Here is a 22,959-nt window from a genome sequence, read left to right on the forward strand (position 1 = left end):
CTCACCTGGGGCTCAGGTGAGATGCTGCTCCCTGAGCTGTTGCTCCTTGCAGCTATGGCTCCATCTACTCTCCCAGTGTCATGCACACCCACCCCTTCTGATAGGGACAGCTTTGTCACTGCTGACATCTCTCCGCATTGCTGCCTTCCCTCTATCATTCTAAGCAGCTTCCTTAAAACTAGAATGGAAAATGTGCTGAAAAGGAAGATATACACAAAGATACAACGACAAATTGCAAATTACTCATTAGAAGAGTATTCACTCAAGGTATAAAAAATATGGGTTTTCCCCTAAGCACTGTTCTTCCCTGTCTCCAATTCACAAATTGTTCTGAGTCTCATGAGATGCATAATTCTTTGTTACTACATAGGGGATTTAGATTTTTACAAATGTGTAATATTTACTTCTAAGTCCATACTTTAGAATCCAAATTCTGTGGAATTTTTGCTTTTTAATCTTAAAATTACATGCAGACTGGATTTTTTCCTAGTGCTTCTGCAAACCTGCTTCTGCAATTGTGACTACTGTGTCCATGAGCTCATGTATTTAAAAATTCAAATAAAAATGGTTTAGCAGTAGCAGACATTTTGTCAAGGACATAAGATAAGCACTATCAAATAGACATAAGACTTTACAAGTGAAATCACTGTTCACTTATTTAATCTTTCACTTTTAAATTCTTATATTTACTGTGGAAGCCTTAGAATTAAAAATCTGGCATCTTTATGACACCTTTCTGTCAAGTCAACAAACCATTTAAGTCCTGTTTTATTTCCATGTGTTTTGTGAACACAAACATTTAGGGTATCATTAAAATTAAAAGCTATGTAAGCTCAAATTTAATCTCTTTAATGTTGAATTAAACCAAACTTGCATAAATCATCTATGTTGAATATCCAAACAAGGGGCTCTGTTCATTTATCTAAGTAAGGAAAACAGTTACAGAAGGTAAATAGGGACACCCACTTTCAAGAGAATACTGCTACTGCCACATGAACAATTCTATAACAGCACTGATGATGCTCATTTTGTTTCAGTGTCAGAGGACAGAGCTGAGCTGGAGTTACATCCTGTTTTATATCTCTAAACCAGCCTGCATACCTGTCTCCAGATTTGGTTCAATATTTTTTCTGATTTTCTCTACTTTTTCTCTTGCAATAAGGAGGAATGGATGAAGTGAGTCAGAACAAAGCATAATTCCAATCACTCTTTGAAAACAGAAATAGGAATGACTACTCCAGTAGTGCAGAAAACAACATTAACATGCCTTACACCTTAAAATAAAGAAAGGAAACATTTAGTTCACCTCTTTGACCTTGTTCAACTTTGTTTTTCTTGCTGTATATTTGTAATAAGGCTTAGGATGAATTCCGGATGCCACAGACTGAGAAGGTCAGGAATTTAAGTGCAAAAAGAGGTGACATTTTATCAGCATGGTAAAATTTCAGGTGTTATATAATTCTTTTTAAACAACATGGCTCAGATCAAGAACTTGAAAAAATACATTGGGAAGGGGGAAGAAAAGGTAAAACCTTATTAATATAAACTCCTCTGCCTAAATTATGTATCATATTCTGAACAAAATGTTTCAGTGATGTGAACCATGAGTGCAAAGATTTTTTAAAAAATTAAATATATTTAAGTATGAACACAGTAAAGAAGCCAAACATTGTGCTTATAAAGTCCATGTCAAAAATTAGAAATTACAGTTTTACATGAGCGTAAGAATGGGATGTGATCATCATATTTTAAGTAATTTTAACATGTTCTTTCTTACAGTAGGAAAAGAAAGGCAAATGAACACTAACATTTTCAACAGTAAAAAGAAGAAGTGTACATGTTTTTAATATGCATTTAAGTGAAACAACAATGTTGAGACAGATGCAGCTATTTTTATTATTTTAGCTGGCTTTTTCAGAGCCAGTTAAAAAGTGTAAGGTATTGTTAATAGAAAAATATAAACATTACATATTATGAATTTATTTTTGCTTTCTTCATTTAGGGAATGTTCCCAGAATGATCAGTCAGTTTATTAAGATAAGAACAATAATTACTTTTAAACAACACAATGGATCAGAGGTATATGTCCTGTTAGGGTTTAGATTCTTATAAAAACTAGGGCAACACCAGCATTTACTTTTTGTACAGGAGAGAAAGTAGATGCCTTCATGCCGAGCTATTCTGTTTCTTTTTCTTCTTTTGCACTGGAGCTTCCAGCTTTTGTTTCTCTGGAATAATTTTTCTCTTTCTTTTTGCTATTCTAACCCTTTTAGTAGTCCAAAAATCTTTGTTTATCCTGGATATTGATGATTTTTCACCTTCTGTTTCTGAAAAAAAGCAAGGAATTATTCACACTGACCTTTATGTCCATTCTTTGTAGTCCAAATGGCACAGAGACTTATTTGTATCTCATTTAAACAAAAAGGATTATAAATAGCTTTTTATTTTAAAGTAGAAAGTGCCATTTATGCTAGTTTTGCCTATGCAATTAAAATACATAAAGGTCATGTATGTAAATAGATTACAATGCAGGTAAACAACAGCAGAAAACCCAAACAAATCTGAGCTGGACTTACTAAGTTTGCCCCACTACAGTGGCCTCACACCTAATTTTGCTTCTAGGAAAACAAGACATGCAGTTCTATCAACTGTTTGTTTTCTTATCTGTCTCAAAAGCTTTGCAGTGGCTTCCTCAGTATGTTATTCTAGTAAACAGAAAGAGAACTTTAATAAAAGTGAAAAGAGGCTTATGTTCTCCAACAAACATATGGGCTTGAGACAGTATCAGATTAGTAAGTGTATCTGTATCACTTGCCAGCATCACATCCCCACTTCTAAATACCAGAACATTTTCCAGTGGATATAGGAGAAGCCTCCCACTCAGTGTATTTTATTTCACAGTCACATTAACAATTGAAAATATAAAGTTCTGTTACCTTGAGATGATGTTGCAGTTTTATCAGAGTTTTCTTTCATTTCTGAAGCTTGGTCAAGCCATACTGCAAGACATGTCAGCCTAGCTTTGGTATTTACTTCACACAGTAAAGATGGCCCATCTCTAATCTGAAGAAAACATAAAAGAAGATTATTTAAACCTTATTTTATTTCTGGTTAAATTTAATGAAGTATTTGAAGTGAGAAAGCACCTTACCGCCCACTTTCATTATTAGGCAATTTTATCACTCAGCTTTTGGAATACAAATATTTTATTACAGATATCAGGGGATAAAGTGTCACAGACACATGGGCAGTGTTAACAGCATCAACCCACTGGAAATTACTGTATTAGGATATTCTACCCCTCAGACCTGGACAGAGTAGCCCACTCAGTTATGCAAAACTTTGCCTGCAGGGAAAGGAATTTGGTCAAAATAAATACAATCTTACACAGAAAGGTAAAGATCACACCATCAATTCTGTACAAGGGGAACAGAAATGTAAGGTGAAGAGGAAAGAGGGAGATCACTCCTGCACTTACAAGAAGAAAAATATTCAGAGTGGGTGAAATTAAAAACAGTTGGACTCAGATTTGAAGTGTATATATGTTGAGAAATAATTATTTGACCAAGATACTTATCATAAAATATAGTAGATCCTTTTTAACTAGGCAATAAATTGTAAAAATCTATTTCTGATTTTAAGAGCAAACAATAAACACAATAAACTTTAAAGATAAAACATGATTCCTTGTTGAACTGTGTTACTCAGAACTGTTTGAAAATACAGGAAATACAAGTACTCAGTATATTTATGTATTTGAATTTTTCCAAAGAATAAGTTTCTCCCCCGACACGAACAAACACCTTCCCCTGCCCAAACCACAGACTTTGTGTTTTCAGAAGAGTAGCAACAGTCATCAACATTACAGAAATTCACAGCAGTCCTTAACTAATTACATAGTCATAACATACATAACTGATTAGATAGTCATAGGCCTGGCTGTGTCTGATGGGAAGCACGACTTTACAAAAAGTGGAGATGAAATATCATAATATCATCAGATTTTATAGTTTGTTAAAAGAAAAAAGTACAAAGATGAAAAAAATATGAGTGCATAAATAAATGTGCGTAGACATACATCTCTACTAAACATAGCATGGAAGAAGATCAAGACATCCACATTCCACATAAAATTTCCTCTTAAAATGAACTCTTACAACAGAACTGTCTGCAATTCTGGTTCTCTGTTGATTTTCTTAAATGTAACAAGCAGTGTAATATACCAACCTTATCAAGATCCAGATTCCACATTTTAATGTAACCGTCACTGGATGCAGTAACAATGACATGCTGTCCTTCTCTTTCAAAACTATAAATATCTTTTATTCTGGGAAAAAGAATACATTTTTATCTTATAGCATTGCAGTTCACTTCAGACCAGTAAGCTGAGACAAATTAAAGATGAATAGGCAACAGTCTAAAAAATCAGTTTGAACAAAAAACACCCAAGTGACAGGCAGGAACTTGGATTTGCTTTGAGTGCTGTCATTTATATTAGGAACATTTGCCTTTGCTAGGCTTATTGGGATTCAATTCAGAACTCTCTAGTACTGTAAAGCATACACTACTGGACACATCAGTGACATAACTGCTAATGCTTTTGTGTTTTGATAAATTCAAAGCAACATTTGGACAAATATTTGGTATTCAAAAACAGAGAATGTACAATTACACTCCTATTGTAACTGAATAAAACTCTTTTGTTTTTTTGAAGCATTCTAAAGAGTAAGATTCAGTAAAGACTGGTTAAACACAGACACACACACACAAATTTAGAATAGCAATATTCTTAATTATGTACCCTATTGTTTTTGGAACATGCATGGACACAGTACTTGTGCTCATACAAAAAGCAAACAAGTCTGTTTGGAATTTAGCACATAAATAAATTCACTTTCTACACTAAAACAAAAGCAAAATATGCTGAACATTACAAGCCATAGAACTTCAGAGAGGACTCAGCATTGCCATAAATATTTAAATAGTAAACAAATATAAATACCTGTTTTCATGAGCTTTAAATTCACACAAGCATTTTTGAGAGTCACAGCTGTAGAACCTAATCATTTCATCATCTCCAGCTATGGCAAGGATAGAATCCTTGGAATGGGGAAAGAGAAATGCAAGTGTGATTAATTTCATGTGTTTCAAACCAGTTAATTTCCCAACACCTCTCATTTTTGTACTTACTGTAATAAATCTAAGTGAAGAAATCCTCTTCTCTGTTGTAATGGTGCCAGTGATTGAAGCTGTGTCAAGTCTGTAGATATCCACTTTGTTTGCTATCACGGTCACATACTTCTCTCCATCAGGGGACCATTTAATTATGTGTGCATCTGTACACATTGATACAGAGAATGTAAAAGTAAGAGTCTTTAGAAGTTGCTAGAGACTGTTTTCTACCTAGGCCTAAGAAAATATTCAGCGAAAAATCAAATAAGCTAGAATAAACAGCTATGCTCTTAAATGTTTATTTCTGATTATCAGAATCATGTAAAGAAAAACAAACTGAAACACATTTATTTAAATGCTCTGACCTCAAATTTAAAGGAAAAAAAAGGATTTACTTTAGTAGTACTATATTTTCCTTTTGCTAAATTATTATTATTATTAAGGACATGAGCTTATATTTGCTTGCCTGCAAAGCAGGCATACATAAAAAAGACATTGTGGAAGTCTGTGGTTAACTTACTTGATTAATTCAGTCAACTTTTCTTTACACGAAAAATAAAACTATCAAATTGCACTTTATTAGTAGATTTAGATTGATAAACTCACTTTGCTTCAGGTTTTTGATGAAGGCTGATCGTCCTTCAACAAGATTCCAGGTTCTGAAACACAACAACAAGCAATGTGCATTCTGGTTAAAAACAGCACAGAAAAACTGAAATCCAATCTGGTGTCATGAGGCACCCAAAGGAAGCTTTTAAGCCTCTCTATGCATTTTTCTGCCTTCTTAATGCAAAAGAAAATGATGAGTTCATATATTGCTTGCACGCTATAATGCTGAACTTGTGTTATTTATTTTCTAAACCACCATTTGCAATACTGAGGCCAAAAGGAGGCCAATAGAAATTTGTGCTATTAAAACAGCATTTTATATCTCTAAAACAGGTATCTACAGCAACATGGAAACACTCCAAGTGAAAAATCACACTAAACAAAACCTGTCACTTTTAAAAAATTTAAGCAAATTGTGTTCCAAAATGCAAACATATTTATACATCTACAAGTGACTTGTGAAGAGTCAGAGCTCCCAAGAAGAAGGTATGAACAGCTGACACTTAGAACTTCAAAAGACAAACAGATGGATCTTTGAACCATTCGATAACAAATATGTTTTATCAGTGTTGCCTAGTCCCAACATGGAATTGTTGCTTATAGCACCCTATTAAGAGTTACTGAATTATGATTCTCAGCATTCTTTCATCAGTTTTGACTCACCTTAATGTTTTATCTGTTCCGACCGACAAAGCTAATTTCCCAGAAGGATGAATAGAAAGAGATGTCACATGTCCCCTGATGAAAACAAAACATTAGTCACATGTATTATTTACAAGGAAAATAGACATGAAAATGTATGTGAATATGAAGATTTAAGAAACTTACTTATGTGCCTTAATGGATTTCAGACATTCCCATCTCTTTGTGTTCCAGATACAAATGAGTCCATCTTCAGCCCCACTCAGTAGATGTGCAGTCCCATAGAACTCCAAAGAAGTTATCGTGCCTAGAAATACAATTAACAATGTTGTACAGACCAAACAGTTATTGCCCAAATTAACAGAGAATGTACAACTAAACAGAAAAGCTTCTTCCATCAAGACATGCCAGCTACTACCCTAACCTTGGGAAAATCAAAATTATTTCCTAAGTATTTCTTCAAAAAACCCTCAAACTTTCTTGCTATATTCAATATCCTGATATGCTCTATCAGGCACCCTCTAGCCACACATGTCTGCACTCCATCTGGTCTGTTCTCTGTCACAGCAGTACTCAAACACCGGGGCAGAGAGCTTCTATCAATGATAGGAATACTCTCATGTCAAAGCCTTGCTCCTGACACACAGCTGAATTTACTGCACTTGCTGCTTCCCCAAAATCACCAGATTTATCACACATGAGATAAATGCAGCTACCATGCTCAGTCTAGCTCCTGGATCTTTTTGGTTAATCAATGCTGAGCTACAAGTGACCCAAACAGATTTATTTGGATAGCCATTAACAGATGACTGTACCAATGATATAGACAAAGGGTGCACCCTCAGCTAGTTTACAGACGACACCCAACTCTGCGAGTGGTGAGGCATGGGATGCCATCCAGAGGGACATGAAGAAGTTCAAGCAGTGGGCTTGAACCTCCAAGTTCCACAAAGCACAGTGCAAGCTGATAGCAGTATAGGTTGGGGAATGAAGAGATTGAGGGCAGCTCTGCTGAAAAGGACTTAGGCTTGCTGAGGGATGAGAGGCTGGACATGACCCAGAAATGTGCACTTCCAGCCCAGAAAGCCAAATGTGTCCTGGGCTACATCAAAGGCAGCATGGGCAGCAGGTTGAGGAAGGGGATTCTGATCCTCTGTTCTGCTCTTCTGAGACCCCACCTGCAACACTGCATCTAGCTCCAACAGGTCCCCAGCATAAGAATGATGTGGACCTGTTGAAGCAAGGCCAGAGAAGGGCCATGAAGATGACCAGAGAGATGGAACACCTCTCCTACAAGGAAAGGCTGAAAGAACTGGAATTGTTCAGATGGGAAGAGGCTGCAGAGAGACCTTATTGTGGTCTTCCAGTACTTGAAGAGGGCTTAGAAGAAAAACAGGGACAAACCTTTTAGCAGGGCCTGTTGTGATAGGACAAGGTAATGGTTTTAGACTAGAGAGGGTCAATTTGGATTAGATGTAAGGAAGAAGTGTTTTTACAAGGACAGCAGTGATACACTGGAACAGCTGCCCAGACATGTGGTTGATACTCTGTCCTTGGAAACATTCAAGGCCAAATTGGATGGGGCTCTGTGTAACCTGACCTGGTTGAAGATGCCCCTGCTCACTGCAATGGGGCTGGACTAGATGACATTTCAAAGATCCTCTCCAACCCAAACTGTTCTGTGACTCTATCATGTACTTTGCAGTTGTAATTCAGGCAGCACATACAGTAGGAAATGTACCAGGTTAACTCCTCCGGCAGCACCAGCCTGCTTTCACACACTAACTCTTTTGTGTGGTTCATGTACACTTGTGACAGGGCAATAACACTGGGAAAGACAATAGCTGGGAGTAGGCACGGTCTAGATAAACCATCCTGATAGAAGAAAAATGGCACATAAGCCATTTGTGGCTCATAACAACTTAACCACTTCTTAAAACTACAAACAACTTAAAGCAGTGGCAGCATTTGTGAGCTAATACCAGAATAATTATTTTTACCTTCTATGCTCAAAAGCTTACCTTGTTTGTATGATCACACCATGATGGCTGCAACACCACCACTACTACAGTCTTATTAGAAAAAAAAAAAAATCAGTCTTCTTCTTCTAGCAAGGGCCAGTTTTTCAGCTACAATTTTTTTATCGTTATGGTTTTTTACAAAGAAATGATCCCTTACCATTGTGCTGTAACAGTGCCCCATGTTCAATCTTCTTTTTCATGTCATAGATTTGGATTGTCTCATCTCTGCTCCCAGTGACCACATATCTGTTATTCACTGCTACTGCTGACAATGAGGCAGTGTGGGCATGATGTGTAAAGTCAGGAACGACTGTCCAGGACTGTAAATGAAATGCAAAACAAACAGGTCTTTCTCAAGCTTACCATAGAAAGCTTCCACTTCATTGTCCTGTAGTTTTATTTTTTAAAACCAAAGCTGAAAAAGTATATGTGTAAAAATCAGAATCACAGAATCAAATAGGTTGGAAAAGACCTCTGGGATCATCATGTCCAACCCATGACTGAACATCACCTTGTCAGCCAGACTATGGCACTGAGTGCCACCTCCAGGCGTTCCTTAAACACCTCCATGGATGGTGACTCCACCACCTCCCTGGGCAGTGCATTCCAATGTCTAATCACCCTTGCTATCAAGAAATTCCTCCTAATGCCCAACCAGAATGTCAGCCGGCAAAGCGTGAGGCCATGTCCTCCTGCCCTGTCACTGGCTGCCTCAGAGGAGAGGCCAACCCTCACCTGGCTACAGCCTCCTTTCATGCAGTTGTAGAGAATGGTAAAGTTCCCTTAAGCCTTCTTTTCTCCAGACTAAACATCCCAGCTCCCTCAGTCACTCCTCACTGGACTTGTGCTCCAGACCCTTCAGCAGCTCCACTGCCTTTCTCTGAACTTGCTCCAGCATCTCAATGTGTTTTCTGAATCGAGGGCCCAGAACTGAACACAGCACTCGAGGTGTGGCCTCACGAGTACAGGGGCAGGAATTATACTTATCTGTAAGCATAATGGGATCTTACTGAGTTAATGTGCTGTTAGGAGATTAGTCCAAAGGATTTAAGCGTGGAAACCGCCCCTTGTAATCAGTGCTGTGCTTAGACGAAGCTGTCTCTGCACAGAGATAAACCCCAAGAGCAAGAGAGGCGGACTCTCTCGTTTTCCATCCCGGCAGGCTGGAGACACGCCTTCCACCTGCCCCCAGCCCACGTCCCATCCATCCTCCGCACCGCGTCAGGAAGACCGACCTCGCAGCGCGGCCCCCTCGCACGTGGCTGCCCGGAAGCTCCGCCACTACCGGGAGCCCTTCGGGCCAGCGAGGGGGCCGAGTCTGGCGGCAGAGGCCGCGGAGAGGCCGCCCCGCCCCCGCAACGCGCTTTAAGAGCCCCGGCGGCGCCCAGAACCGCGGCTGCGGACGGGCGAAACGGTGAGTGCCGGGGCGCGCTTCCAGAGGGGCGGGCGGGGCATTTCCCACACACACTTTCCCGGAGGCGTTCGAGACCGGGCTGGGTGGGACTCCAAACACGCTGGTCTCGTAGAAGATGTCCCTGCCCGTGGCAGGAGGTTGGAACGAGATGGCCTCCAAGGTCCCTTCCAACCCAGACAGTTCTGTGCTTCTTCCCTTCCTTCCCTTCCCCTCCCCCCCCGGCCCCGTTCCCCCGCTCTCGTTACCTGGCCGGGCCGCGTGGCGAACCCCAGCAGCACCTGCTCGTAGCACCCCGCCACCAGCTCCATCCGCCACCGCACGGCGCCGCCCCGGGGCTCCCGCCGGCTCTTCCGCCGCCCGCCCGTCCGCCGCGCTGCCTGCGCCGCTCCGCGCTGGCCCCGCGCCTGGCGTCCGGCAGCGCTCGCTCCCTGCGGGTGAGGAGAATCCCGTGGGAGCCGCCGCGGAGCGGGAAGTGCCGGAGGTAGCGGCGAGGGGTCAGGCTGCGCGCGGGGCAGCCCGCGCAGGGGGGGCCTCGCGGGGCGGAAGCGGCGCTGGCGGTGATGGCGACGGGGAGGACGAGAGGCGTTAGTGCCGGGATCGCGAGGGGGGGAGGGGGAGCGGTGGTCGGGATCGGGGGCTGCTAGCGGGGAAAAGGGGCGCGAACCGATCTCTTGGGAACGGAGCGGGGTGGGATGGGCCGGGATGTTCGGCCCTTTTTCTTCCCCGGGGCCGCGGGGCCCCGGCCTCCCTCAGGGTGCGCGGGGCGAGGAGGCCCCGGCGGCGCTTGGGCCGAGGCACCAGAGAACCAGCCCCTCCCCAGCCCCGGGCCCCGCCGGCTTTTATTGCTATTTCGTCGGGCCGTTTTACATTTTTTCATTACTTAATTTCTTATCGCGTAGTACATTAAGCAGGAAGCGCGGCCCCGGCGCCACTGTGGCCGCTTGCGGAGGGCCGCGGCCGGGCGGGGCGCACTTGTGGTCGGGCTCTTCCCGTCGTGCCGAGTAGCTCGATTAGAGAAATGCGTCACGGCTTGGGCCTGGGCTCGGCCGGGGTCACCGCGCCGGCCACAGGAGCTCTGGGAGGCTCCCTCATCCCCGTGCCCTGCCCCGGCGCCTCGTGTGAGCGAAATTAGTGCCTAAGGAAGGGGGGGGGTATTGCCCGCTGCCTGCGTGAGCAGTGTTTGCACGGGGGATTCAGGCTGTGAACAGCTTCGCCCACCTTTTTGGCCATGCGAACGCATAATGCAAGAAAGTGGAATAAAATTAAAAGCTGCTATGGTGTGTGTGTAGTCCAGTTAAGGATGTGTTTGAATTCTGGAGGGTGAAGCTGCTTAAATGAAAGCTGCATGTGGCTGTTGATGCAGTTAAAACAAATGTAAAAAAATGTATTATATTAGTACCCACTGTTTTAACTGCTTTTAACGTGTTCTTGTTTTCTAGTGAAAAGGTGAACATTGATCAGGGAGGCGTACAAAACCGTTTTTGCATAAAAGTTGGTGATAACCTACGGAGAAGCAGTTGAATCACTTGTCTCCTGATAACCTCTTGCAACAAGAGTGCTCTGTCGTGCGTGCCATCTTCCATCAGGTCTGCACGAGTGAAAAGTGGTAAGTTTAAGAAAAGTTTCTGTGCAGTTGTGAATTCAAAAATCAGTATTTCAGTGTTGAGAGCATGGAGGAGTTTATGGTTCTTTATATTGAAAATTAATGTTACAGGAACATTGTTACATGGTTATTTGCGTTAATAGTGACCACCCTAAACAGGAAGAATTTGCTGCTGATAATTCTTTATAATGAACACAATTACTTTCAATTAGTATGTGCTCAGTGTAGCATACACTAACCTTACTAGTCTTTCAGGCCTCTTTGGCTTCACAATGGCTGTGGGGATGAAGTCCATAGTTATTCTGAATAGCACCATGCATGGAAGCTCTAATTATGATTTATGGCTATCCGGTGTCAAGTTAGTCTAATCCAAGTAGTGCTATGAACTCTTCAGGCAAGCCTTGAAGGCATTGTAGATGCTCTGTGTTTGTTGCATTATGTGGCTGTGGATTTAATCAGCCAAGATCTAAAACATTACATAAATTCCTGTGTGGAAACGGAAACTAGAACTTCAGCTGTCAAGTATCTGCGACAGGAGCTACACCAGATGTAAAAAATCGGTTGGGGTGAAGAACACATGTGTGTGAAAGTAAATGCAGAGTATTTTGCAAATGAAATTGGCTTTTGCACTGATTTATGTTTGTTGGATGACTCGCGGAAAAAGCCTAAAGAAAAGATATTGGGATCAACAAAGATATATAGTTCTTCAGGAAATGTGTCCACCGGTTGAGTGATGGCAGTACGATGTTATTTGCTGGTTTTAGTTTTGATGGTAATGAGTGAAACATGTATGTGGAGAAGGCAAAAGGGAGGAGAAAAGGTGCAGAAAAAGATGATGTTTGCTTGTGCTCTGCCCTCATCCTTCTTTTATTTCTCATATCCTTTAGCACATTGGAAGTACCACTGCTTGTTTTCAGCTGCATAGTTTGTGGTACAAGTAAATTTAATTTGGTTAAAAGGGAAAGAAACCAGGCAAGTTGTACAAAACATACTGAAACCTCTATCTTTTGCCTTGCTTTTAAGCTTCTGGATTATTGGGTTATTATATGTAGGTATTTCAGAATTATGGGTAAGGTATAGGAGACTTAAAAGATCTCTAGAATTTTCTAGTGCTTTAGACAGTGGGAAAGCTTTGTAGTCTGTTACAGTTTAGGACAGTGAGCATTACATCTAAGCATAATCCTGTTGGCCATATATCCTTTCTATCTCCAGTGTTTTAGCAGTGACGAGTCAGAACGTAGTTTTTTAAGTTCGGAATTAATAACATTAAATCAGATGGTGGGGTGAGCATATTTGAAAGTAATTAATATTGAGGATAAAATCCTTCATCTTCTTTTTCTCCCCTACATTTTTTTCAGCTGAAGGAGTGTAATAAATTGAACCTGCGCAGTTTTACCGTTTGAGAAAGACAGAAGACAATTTGAGCCATGGCAAGCCAGGTAAGATCATTTAGTCAGAAATACAGGCATGCAGTGCCTAAATGGATTCCAGAACCATACTCAGAATTCCTAATAAATGTAAAGCTGACATAGCTAGCTTGCTCTGAGTTGGATGTTCTTTTAGTACTAAGATTTCTTCCGGCAATGTGGTAATTGGTGGCTGTCCTCAGGACACTTCATTGTGTCGACTCAAACGGGTTGGGGGGCATTACATTAAGCTTTGCAGTTTGCATTATTTGAGCGCAAGTTCTTCCGAAGGACCTTGCGCCTAACACTCTCTGTATAAGATACATGTGGAGATGTTATAGAGGAAGAACATTAAAGCCTGCGTAAGTAAATGCTATGGAACATCACTCTTATTTTTGGAAGTCCTTGTTCTTCAGATTCTTCATTGAGGGAGGCAACTGGTGTTAACAAGGCTGTTTCCACTCCTCTTTTGTGGAGTTGCCCCACTCACTTCCTTTTTGAGCTGTGGTTTTTGGGGTTTTAGTGTTTTTTTTTCTTTTTTCTTAATTTTTCCTTTTTTTTTTTTTTTAAATATCCTGTGAGGCACTTTTTATGCCTCTTTCTTCCTGGCCTTGCATCTGGGTTTGAGTTTTCCCTCAGCTGATCTTGTGCCTCTTCCTGGTCTGCTTTCTCCTTAAATTCCATTAATCGGCCTCTTGTTGTTCCTGGCCTGGGAGAGTGACTCACTGCTGGGTAGTGAGGAGAGGCATCTCACAGAAGAATTCCTAGGTGAGGGGAGATAGGGACAGTGGAGATTCCTTCTAGGCAAGAGTGACAATTTCCCTGCCTCTTCATCATGCATTTGTGCTGTGCAGGGTTTTTTGCATCCTGGAGCTCAAGCGGAACACGGTCCAGTCCTGAAGCTAATTAACATTTAGGATTGGCCAGCATCAAAAGGCTATCTGGTTTGTCCCCGATTCCCAGAGGAAGCTGTCAATCCTTTAGCCAGCTTGACAAGTCAGGGGAATATGGCTGTTCATACAATCCTTTGGCTCTGTTATTTTTGCCAGGCGTTTTCCCCAGAGGCTGCTTTCCCTCATGGGAGGCGGAGGGAGAAATGGGACCCCAGGCTTCTTTCAAGGGCAAGGTGAATATGGGGAAATCACCTGTGGTGATGGGGAGTGGGAGGGAGGAATGTAAATGAGGCTAAATACTATAAAGGTCATTTTTTTTCTCCCTACAGGACTTGATGGCAAAAAAAAGAGAATGTCTCCAGGCCTACAGCTGGTGGAGAACACCCCAGAAGAAACGGAAGAAAAAGAACAAAATAAAACCAGGAAGAATAGAGTTTGTCCCTAGTAGTACTAATACAACCAGGTAAAGACCTTTAGAAATGAGCAGCTCTGACCCTTTATCTGTTTAAATTGCTAATGACTAATGAATGTCATCAATTATTTAAAAAATCCTGAAATGGCACACATGGTGCCTATAAACTAAGTATTGCTTATGGAATTGTATTGCCATTTAAATAATGAAGATTTTTTTTTCATGGTTTATCTCTCATAATTGCTTGAGATGGGGTGTCAAAATAGTCTTGGCTCTTTTTGAATTCTTGCTGTAACTTAGTATTTTTTTTCTTGGTATTTTTGGGTGTCCTGCCCTTCAGACAACAAATAATAGTTTCTAAAACCAACTTCTAAAAAGATTATTTGATAAATGTGAGTCTTTATTGAAATGCTTGCAAAAGCAGTAGAATGGACTCAGAAATTAAGAACTTGCTGGAGTGATGGCATTGCAGTTCTGTACAGTGCTTAGCAGAGTTTTGCAGTTAATACTCTCGTCATATTTGTCTCCTTATTTGTCCAGTAATAACTACTTGCTTGTATGTTAGGGTCTTCAATACTGGCATGAACTGTGTTATTCTCAGACTTAATGGTGGTTCTTTTATCTTTTTAAAGACCGGATTATTCTATATTTGTTGGGGAGCTGACTCCAGAAGTAGATGATTTCCAGCTCTATGACTATTTCCTAAAGAGGTACCCTTCATGTATTGACTGCAAAATAGCAACAGACCTGCTGGGATATTCCAGGTAATGCCTGTGAAAATGTGTTAATGCTGTCAGTATGTTTGTTCCTATAAGTAATATATAAGAACTTAGATTTGAGCTGGTTTTGAGTTTTCTTCAGAGGCAGGAAGAGAGATTATTCTCTGGCATTATTTTTTAACAACCTAGATCCTTGGGGTTCTGAAACTTTATGGTTAGTTTTAGCTAACTAATGTGTTAAGATTCAATTCAGCCAAATGCATATCCGCATGAAAGTGGTTAGATGGTGGGAGAAAGGAGAGCTCTGCATGGACATCTGTGCTTACTTACAGCAGCGTGTCCACTTAGTCAGTGCCATACTCAGGACAAAATAATTCCCTTTTTACATGTGGAAGAAAAGTGTAAGGCCTAGCAAATCGTAGGGGGTTGGGAAATCAAAATACTAGTGTTAGTAAATAAAGCTTAGAAAGTTACATTGGCCAGGCAGAGAGTGAAGCAGGAATAAGTGAATTTGCTGTTCAGAAAACACTGGCTGTAATGGACTAATTCAAGAAACTTAAAAAAAAAAAAAAGGAAATTTAGAGCTATATATTGAATTCAGTATATTGAATATACTGAACTGCTGTAAGTGCAGAAATATATAATCTGGTTACTTACACAGATAGCAGTTAACATATATTGTTTTGCTGGCTTTCAGCAAGTTGCACCTTAATGCTATCAACCAAGCTTTTTGCTTCTGGCCCAAGTTTTTAATTTTGTGAAAGCATCTTCTGTGCATGCGCACATGCCAGAGAGGTTGCTTAGGTAATAGAAGCTATAGTAGCTACTATTTTCATGAAGACAGAAATTGAATTAATTGGCTTTGTAACTGTTATGAATACTAGAATTTGTTTTCTCCCTTTTGAAAATTGTAGAGGGTATGCCTTTGTCAGATTTGGTGAGCAAGGTGATCAGATGAGGGCACTGCAAGACTGCCAGAATGCACCAGGTCTGGGGGGAAAACGAATCCGGCTGAGCATAGGAATTTCTAAAAGGTAATAAATGAGTTGTGCATTGATAAAGTAATTCTGAATAATTGGATTCTTTTAGCTCTGCCTTTGTAAAGACTGTGGCCCTTGCTATAATGGCTGTACAGGATGCAAAATCAAGAAGCATTATGTTATGACTGCCTGAATCCATCAACCTCTTTGAGGATTACTGGGGAAATCCAACTCTTGAGTCTAGCCAGATTGTATCACTTGGGCTTAGCTGCTGTTGTGACCAGCCTTGATGTTTATGGTAGTGAAGCTGAATGTATTTGCAAGTGTTTCATGTTTGGGCCTGAATAAGGTAGAAGGGACAACAAGTGTTTATTTTTGTGCTAGGAGGCTCTTCGGGGCCTTTCCCCTTGGCTTAGACAAGGTAGCACATTGTTAGTTTTAAAGTAGGCTGGCAGAGGAAGGAACTCTTAGTGGGAAAATACAGAATATAGAGGGGAAGAAGCCAAAGGAGATGTTGCTTGAGCAGTTTTTTTAGAATACTGCTCTTTGCTCCTCAAGTGATTAGGGCAGCAGGAAATTGAAAGTTTATTTGGTTTGAGAGGTTTTTTTCTTCTGCCAGCTCAGTTCTCTGTCAGTTATTTAAGACAGTCCAGTTAGAGACTTGATACCAAATTTGATAAACTGTGATCCAGAATACAGACAAAAATAGAACTGTCTATGAAACAATTTCAGTATATATTCATGAGGTTAGCTTGTGTGTTCTGTTAGAAGGCTAAAAATAACAGCTCCTGCTTCTCTTCCCTGGATAATTTTGCCAATGTTGCCTCGTTACTTTGGAACAGAAATGCCCTTACCCAAGAGAGCACTGTCCAGATTTGCTTTCACTAACTTGCTCTGAAAATGAGGTCCCAAAAAAAGTTTTCTTCACTTCTGCAATCCAGAAGAATGTCAGCAGTATTTTTAGATGTTTCTTTCCTACAGAGTTGGATGTAGGAGAGAAGTTGGAAGCAGAAGACTGAGACATTATGAAACATTTATTTACTACAGTAGTAAGACAATGAAATACCTATTTATTAGAATGTATGTGTAGCTTCACAGTAATGAAGCAGAAATGTAGTGTGAGTAATGACATACACACCTCTAATCTACACCTGTTTCTGAATGGCTGAGTACTATGCTCTCACAGCATCCAAAAATCCAGGAATCAGAGTAGTTTGTCCTTAAGTCACTTACTGGAAATTTATTTGTGAGCTCCTTCAGTTTGTGGTCTTGGCAAAAAGCCCCAATCTGAATTTTCTGTAGTAGCACAGTGGAGATAGAGACATTGGACACTGCAAACGTAGGAGGTCTGCTTGTATGTAATCAGTGAGAAAATGTCTTAAGTAGAGGAGATTTCTTGGAATGTGTAGCTGATTTATCCCAATGTTTTTCATGTGGTGTATCTCTGTTTTAGAACAGACTGTTCTTGTTTGTTGTTACTTGTCATTAGTCAGCTTGAAGTTGCCCCAGGGAAAAATCTGCTCAGGAGAGGGAAAGCAGTGAAAACTTATCACCTGGCCCTTTGGTCTTCATAAGTAATGTTTTGTAATTTTCCTGCTGCTTTGGCTTCATTCTGGATAATGGCAGTGCTGACTTCACCTGACTGCTAAGCTTTGGCAACTGTTCATGGACCAAAACTTGAGAAGGTGAAGGTAGATATGGTAAATTGACAGGCAGTGTCAGATGCTCCTCTGAAATAGATAATCTAACTTTACCCCTTGTTTCTGGAAATAACAAGATTTCGTGTTAACAAAACAAAAGATGGAAGGACTAATTAAACATTTAAAGTGTCTTTAAAAATGCAGTGCTTGGTGAAGGTCTCTGATCTTAATGAATAATTTTTTTTTAATTAGTAGGTTGCTTAAACAGTACCAAAAGTATCCAAACTGAATATAGATAAATGTAACTCAAGTTAATCTGTAGAAATAATTACTTTTGGCATTGGTGAAGGTGAGCATTTGCTCTCCTCAAAAACATGAGGTGTATTGTGCTGTGGCATAAGACTTTGGCAACTATTTAGCAAAGTTTCCTCATAAATTTGGAAGTGTGTGAAATTAACTTCAGCATTGGGTTTACAGTTGTTTGTTCTCCAACTCTTAACTGTATATACCTTCTCATGTTTCAGACTGAAAGCAGAATTCCAGCGGTACCAGTCATACAACTATAATGATTATTACCAAGATTACCAGAACTATTATTCACAGTGGAATTACGATCCTTATGCTGACTACAACTACAGCTCCTATACTCCCTATGATAGCATGCAAGCTGTTGGAGACTGCTCTTTAGGAGATGCTGTTATGGCTCCAGCTGTTTTTGAGGTAAAGATACTACACAGTTAATTGTGGGGTTTTTTTTAATTAACAAATATGGTTTGTGTAAATCAGAGCAAAAAAAAGTCCTGAAAGTGAAATCATGCGGTCAGATGAGTGTGAAGGTTATGTTCAACATTTTGGATATAACTGCTTGAATGCATTTGTAGAATTAGATATTTATGCAGTTATATTTGCTCATGTATGTCAAATAACAGTTCTAATAGCAAGTTTATGCAGGGTTTCTCTCATCCAGTTTTTTTTATGTACTTTGCTTAAAGCAAAGTAAAGAATAGTTGAAATTGATCAACTGGCTGACCTAGATAGGATCATCTTACAACTTCCAAAAGTGCATTTCAAGTGTAACTATACTATGGTTTTCTCAAAAACACCCAACCAAAGCATGAAAAAGCAACAAACACCCCACAAGAAACCTTTTCCCCACAAACACCACCTGCTCCTGCTTATTCTATAACTGTGGGAGGAAGGGAATTTTGGGGAGCATAAAATTATTTTGGATTTGTGATGCTTTCTGAAACTTACTGTGAATACTTTTTTTTTTAGGAAGCTTCAGCTATGACTGAAATCAATGATGACCTAATAACTGAAGGTAATAATTCTATCACTGCAACTTGAATTGCTTGAATTTAGCCATACTTCTGTCCTTTAACAATACAAGCCAGTAACTGTTGGATAAAGAATGGGTTATAGCTAAGATGAGGTAGGATTTTAAAGCTAATAGCTTTAAGTAGAATGGGACATCGTCAACAATGCTTTGCAGTAGGGTTCTTGTAACTGCCTTCATTCTCTGTCTGGAATGGTCTGTTGGAGAAGGTACTGGATCTTTATATTGATTCTGTTAAGATTATTGTATGCTAAGTTCATTAGTAGAGACATTTTGTAATAGTGTCGAAAAATTTTATCCCAAAATCTCTGCTTGATGTGGAAATACCAATACAGTCCTAGCATTTGACTACACTAATTCCAAAAGAAGCTGGACTTGTTTGCTTTGTTAAAATTCTAGGTGAATAAACATCTCACTAGGTGGTGTATTAAGTTTGTTAAATTGTTAAATTTTTCTGAAGTACACTTTATTAGGCATTTACTTCAGGTTTTCATGTGTAAGCCTCCCAAGTTCTGACACTTGTACTTACCAGACTTTTATTTTTAGATCCACAGCTGTACTTGGATGTTGATGAAATGAACAGACAGTTTATGGAGACAAGTGAAGAACTCTATGATGCCCTCATGAATTGTCACTGGCAACCTCTGGATACGGTCACTTCTGACATCCCCTCTGCTATTTAAGTGTCTTATATAGCATGACCGTTATGACCAAGGTGCTAAAATTACATTTCTTCTACATTTCTCTAGATCATAAGTTTTAAAGCACAATGATAGGTTGGGGGTTTTTTTGCTATGCTTTTGGCAGTTTCTGTAATCTTTTTTTTTTGTTTTGTTTTGTTCATCACTTGGAGCATCTTGAAATCATGTAAATATTCTAGAAATGTAAAGAGTTCAATGGGGTCTAAAGATAGACTTGCCTGTGTAAATAAAATTTTGTTTCTGCAAACTGGCCAGCAAGGGATTTTACTTATATATGTGAAACACCTTCTCCTTCTGGCTTGTGGAGCTTAGCTGGAGGCAGTAGGGATATTTCACTTGTCTTTGGTATGGGCATCATCACTAGCAAGAGCTAGCTCTCACATACTTCCAAGATGCCTAGGCAATCTTAAAAGCTCCTAATCTTAACATGTCCAGTTTTAACATACAGAAGGGTAAACTTGGAGGGCTGTAGCTGCAAACATTCCAAAGACTAAGGATGATAGATACTGATAATTTTATTTCTGCCCTTCTTGTTAGGCTTCTCATCTGACCTTTTACAGCAAAGAAACTGGTGTAATATAATACTTGTTCTTACACATAAAAATCCTTGAAGAATACCCTGTGGTTTAAAGAGGGAAGAAAAACCCATCAGGAATTTAAGTATCCCAGTATCCTCTTCAACTAAGGTGCACCCTATCCTAAGCATCTGTTATTTGTTCAGTCTTCATGCTCAGATGTTTCATAGGATGACAGTTCTCAGTATTCAAGTCAAAAGAGGTTAGGGGAGATGGCAATGAAGAAAGTTCTGCTTTAAGATAGCAATTTCTGAGTGGCTTCCTCTAAACTATTCTTATCTGAAAGGGTATAAAGTATTTTCCAGTCATAGGGTCTTAAGCTCCTGTTACTGCTTAATGTACACAATCAAATAAATTCAGGCTGGAAGGAAAAGAATACTTTTTGAAGATAAAAAGGTATAAATTATCATATAGCTAATACATGTGAAAGCTACTAAAGCTACTCAAGGCATTTTGGTACTGACGTGTGTTTTGGGGGCAGTCTAAACCATAATTGCTAGGATGGCAGGGTTTTTTTTTCTGTAATGACTTAATTACATTGAAGTGGTGGTCATAACCTATAGGCTGTTCTTAAATGTGAAACTAGTGCTGCATTGCAGAGTGATGACTTGGCACAGCAGGTCCCTTCTACCTGCTCACCAGAATCTCCCTCTTTACACAGTTTACTTTCAGTTGGGATTTTTTTTTAAGTCCCATTCATGAAATACAGATGTACTAAACTAGAAGGGTCTCCTGGTGTGATATAAGAACGTCATTCTTCATGAATTTTGTGCATTGTGTATGTAGAAAGAGAGAAAACAAAAGCCATTAATTTAGGCAGGGGGATTACTATTGCAGTCTTAGAATGTTTCCCTGCTTTGGAGAGAACTAGTTGCAAAGTGGCTGAAGCCTGGGATTTTGTACATGAATGTTTCCCTGGTGTGAGCTGGTCAGTCTTTAGAGAGTCACAGTAGGGAGATTAATAATGGTAATGTGACAGAAAGTGGAATAGATGAAGCAAAGAGACTCTGGATGAGGAAGGGAATTGTGCGTCTGTATAGAATTGTTTCAGAGGATTGCAGAAGGAGGAAACTCAAGATAGTAGATGCAGGCCTCTTGAATTTGGATGTGGGGGTGTTAGACTTTCAAAACCATGCTGGATTTGATGTCACTTCAGTTGTAGTGCACAGTTGTGGTGCCTGAGCCTGGTAGTACAAACCAGTTGCTAGGCAAAGGATTTTGTATCTAGCAAGCACCGTCATCACAAGCTGGAAGATTATAACCCAGGCAGAGACCTGGAAGCTTCCTGCTTTGAAGTGCATATCCTGCTTTACATAGTGTTACCTAACACCATACTTTACTTGCAGCAAGTAATTTGTGGAAACCTTTCATTGTGTTATCAGATCCTGAGGGTGCATGTTGGCTTGGTAGAAATACTATAGGGTATCCACTGATTTTTAGCTTTTGGGAGGTTGATCCATGTGTGAATTATGTAATAAGGAGCCCATGTCATTGTGTGATTTCACTTTGATCAGCACTGTATCACCACAGCACATAAACCTCAGAGTCTGTAGTCACTATATTTATGCAGATTTTACATCTTAGCAAGGTCTCCACACTGCATTAGAGACTGTTTTCAGACATGCACCTTCTGTTCTGGGCTGTAAAGTACCTGTATAGTGAAAATGCTGTTTATGAAATGTAGTGAAGGAGGTTGTTTGGGCCATTAGTTGTGCAAACATGAGAGATGTTGGGGCATATATTTTCTTTAGTCAGCACAGAAGAAAAGTGAGGTGAAGGGGGAGTCTGCTGGTTGCAGCCTGTGTGATACTGTTTTAAATAGCTCTGTTTGTTTTCTGTCTCCTGAGCCTTTCTAGTCTATACTGCTTACCAGTTAGGAGTGCATATATGGGATCAAGATACTGTGTGCAGCATACACTCTTTACTGTAAATGCACACTGAAAAAGCTTCTGTATTGGTGTAAGCATAAATTTGGGAAAAAAATGAGTGCATCAGATCTGCTGGCATTCATTGCTGAGACTTTTAACTGAGGAAACTTCCAGCACTGGTCCAACTACTGCCTGAATTAGCAAGCTTACACAAAGACTGAACATGTCCATCGTACAGGTGTCTGCTCTCAGTTCTACAAAGAGCTGATTGCAGTAGAAACATAAAAAAAAGTATTGGGAGCAATGTTTTCAACACCACGCTATTTCACTTTAGTTGTGTTTTATCTGTTTTACCCAAATGAAATGTTGGGTTTTTTAAGTCTGATGAAGGGGTTTTTTTGAAGAATATCTTAGTATTGGTTTTATAAACTCTTCACTGTACCTAGCTGTGATAGATAGTGCCTTTACCTAAAACCCACTTATTTCTTGAAGAAGAGTAATGTTTTTGTTTTCCACTTCTGTGAACAGAAAAGCTTTAGTACCATGGTTTGAGGGGCTAATGATCCTGCAGTCAGTGAACAGGGAGAAAAAAACAGGCAAAAAACCAGTGAAGACTGAAAAGTGTTGAAAAAGGTTAAATGGTACTTAAGTCGTGAATGTTTCTTTTTGCAGGGATGCTCTTGGACCAACAGCTTCTTTCTAGTGCTACCTCAAAGTAACTTGCAGATATAACTCACAGGGAAGATTGATCAAATGGTGATGATCACTATCATTCTGCTGGAGATATATATATATATTTGCCTTTTGTTTGGTCTCATTTTTAATGACATTTATTTAACTTCAGTGACTCATGTCAATAGACATTGTTTGACTATATCAACAAGTATTTCTGAGTCATGAGTTTCTTTAAAGGTATGTCACCATATGGAAATTGTTCTAAATAGGTAAAATAAGTAAATAAAGCAGCA

The 22,959-nt window shown here is 39.9% G+C and overlaps 2 protein-coding genes across 8 annotated transcripts; one reads left to right on the top strand and one right to left on the bottom strand.

Annotated features, from left to right (window-relative positions):
• Nucleotides 1–1,633: 1,633 nt before the first annotated feature.
• Nucleotides 1,634–10,196, bottom strand: PAK1IP1 (PAK1 interacting protein 1). 2 transcript variants are annotated; one of them, XM_084217505.1, is made up of 10 exons: nucleotides 10,104–10,196; nucleotides 8,602–8,764; nucleotides 6,610–6,730; nucleotides 6,445–6,519; nucleotides 5,779–5,831; nucleotides 5,191–5,336; nucleotides 5,003–5,100; nucleotides 4,228–4,327; nucleotides 2,937–3,063; nucleotides 1,634–2,321 (listed from the first exon to the last, which is right to left on the bottom strand). In XM_084217505.1, exons 1-10 carry the CDS (start codon nucleotides 10,164–10,166, stop codon nucleotides 2,167–2,169), a joined length of 1,101 nt encoding a protein of 366 aa, XP_084073631.1. In that variant the 5' UTR covers nucleotides 10,167–10,196; the 3' UTR covers nucleotides 1,634–2,166. The 2 variants fall into 2 exon arrangements, with proteins under 2 accessions (XP_084073631.1, XP_084073630.1); XM_084217504.1 differs by having other exon boundaries at nucleotides 1,639–2,327.
• LOC311160590 (tRNA selenocysteine 1-associated protein 1-like) lies at nucleotides 9,738–22,954 on the top strand. 6 transcript variants are annotated; one of them, XM_084217521.1, is made up of 11 exons: nucleotides 10,389–10,442; nucleotides 11,298–11,464; nucleotides 12,820–12,900; nucleotides 13,917–13,993; nucleotides 14,090–14,223; nucleotides 14,805–14,936; nucleotides 15,806–15,925; nucleotides 18,036–18,231; nucleotides 18,787–18,832; nucleotides 19,394–19,562; nucleotides 22,664–22,954. In XM_084217521.1, exons 4-10 carry the CDS (start codon nucleotides 13,964–13,966, stop codon nucleotides 19,528–19,530), a joined length of 795 nt encoding a protein of 264 aa, XP_084073647.1. In that variant the 5' UTR covers nucleotides 10,389–10,442; nucleotides 11,298–11,464; nucleotides 12,820–12,900; nucleotides 13,917–13,963; the 3' UTR covers nucleotides 19,531–19,562; nucleotides 22,664–22,954. The 6 variants fall into 6 exon arrangements, with proteins under 6 accessions (XP_084073648.1, XP_084073649.1, XP_084073647.1 ...); XM_084217522.1 differs by lacking the exons at nucleotides 10,389–10,442; nucleotides 22,664–22,954 and adding an exon at nucleotides 9,738–9,858 and having other exon boundaries at nucleotides 19,394–22,640; XM_084217523.1 differs by lacking the exons at nucleotides 10,389–10,442; nucleotides 22,664–22,954 and adding an exon at nucleotides 10,253–10,339 and having other exon boundaries at nucleotides 19,394–22,640.
• The last annotated feature ends 5 nt before the right edge of the window (nucleotides 22,955–22,959 follow it).

Source organism: Fringilla coelebs, assembly GCF_963513975.1.
Source record: "Fringilla coelebs genome assembly, chromosome: 1".
In the NCBI taxonomy this organism is placed as follows: domain Eukaryota; kingdom Metazoa; phylum Chordata; class Aves; order Passeriformes; family Fringillidae; genus Fringilla; species Fringilla coelebs.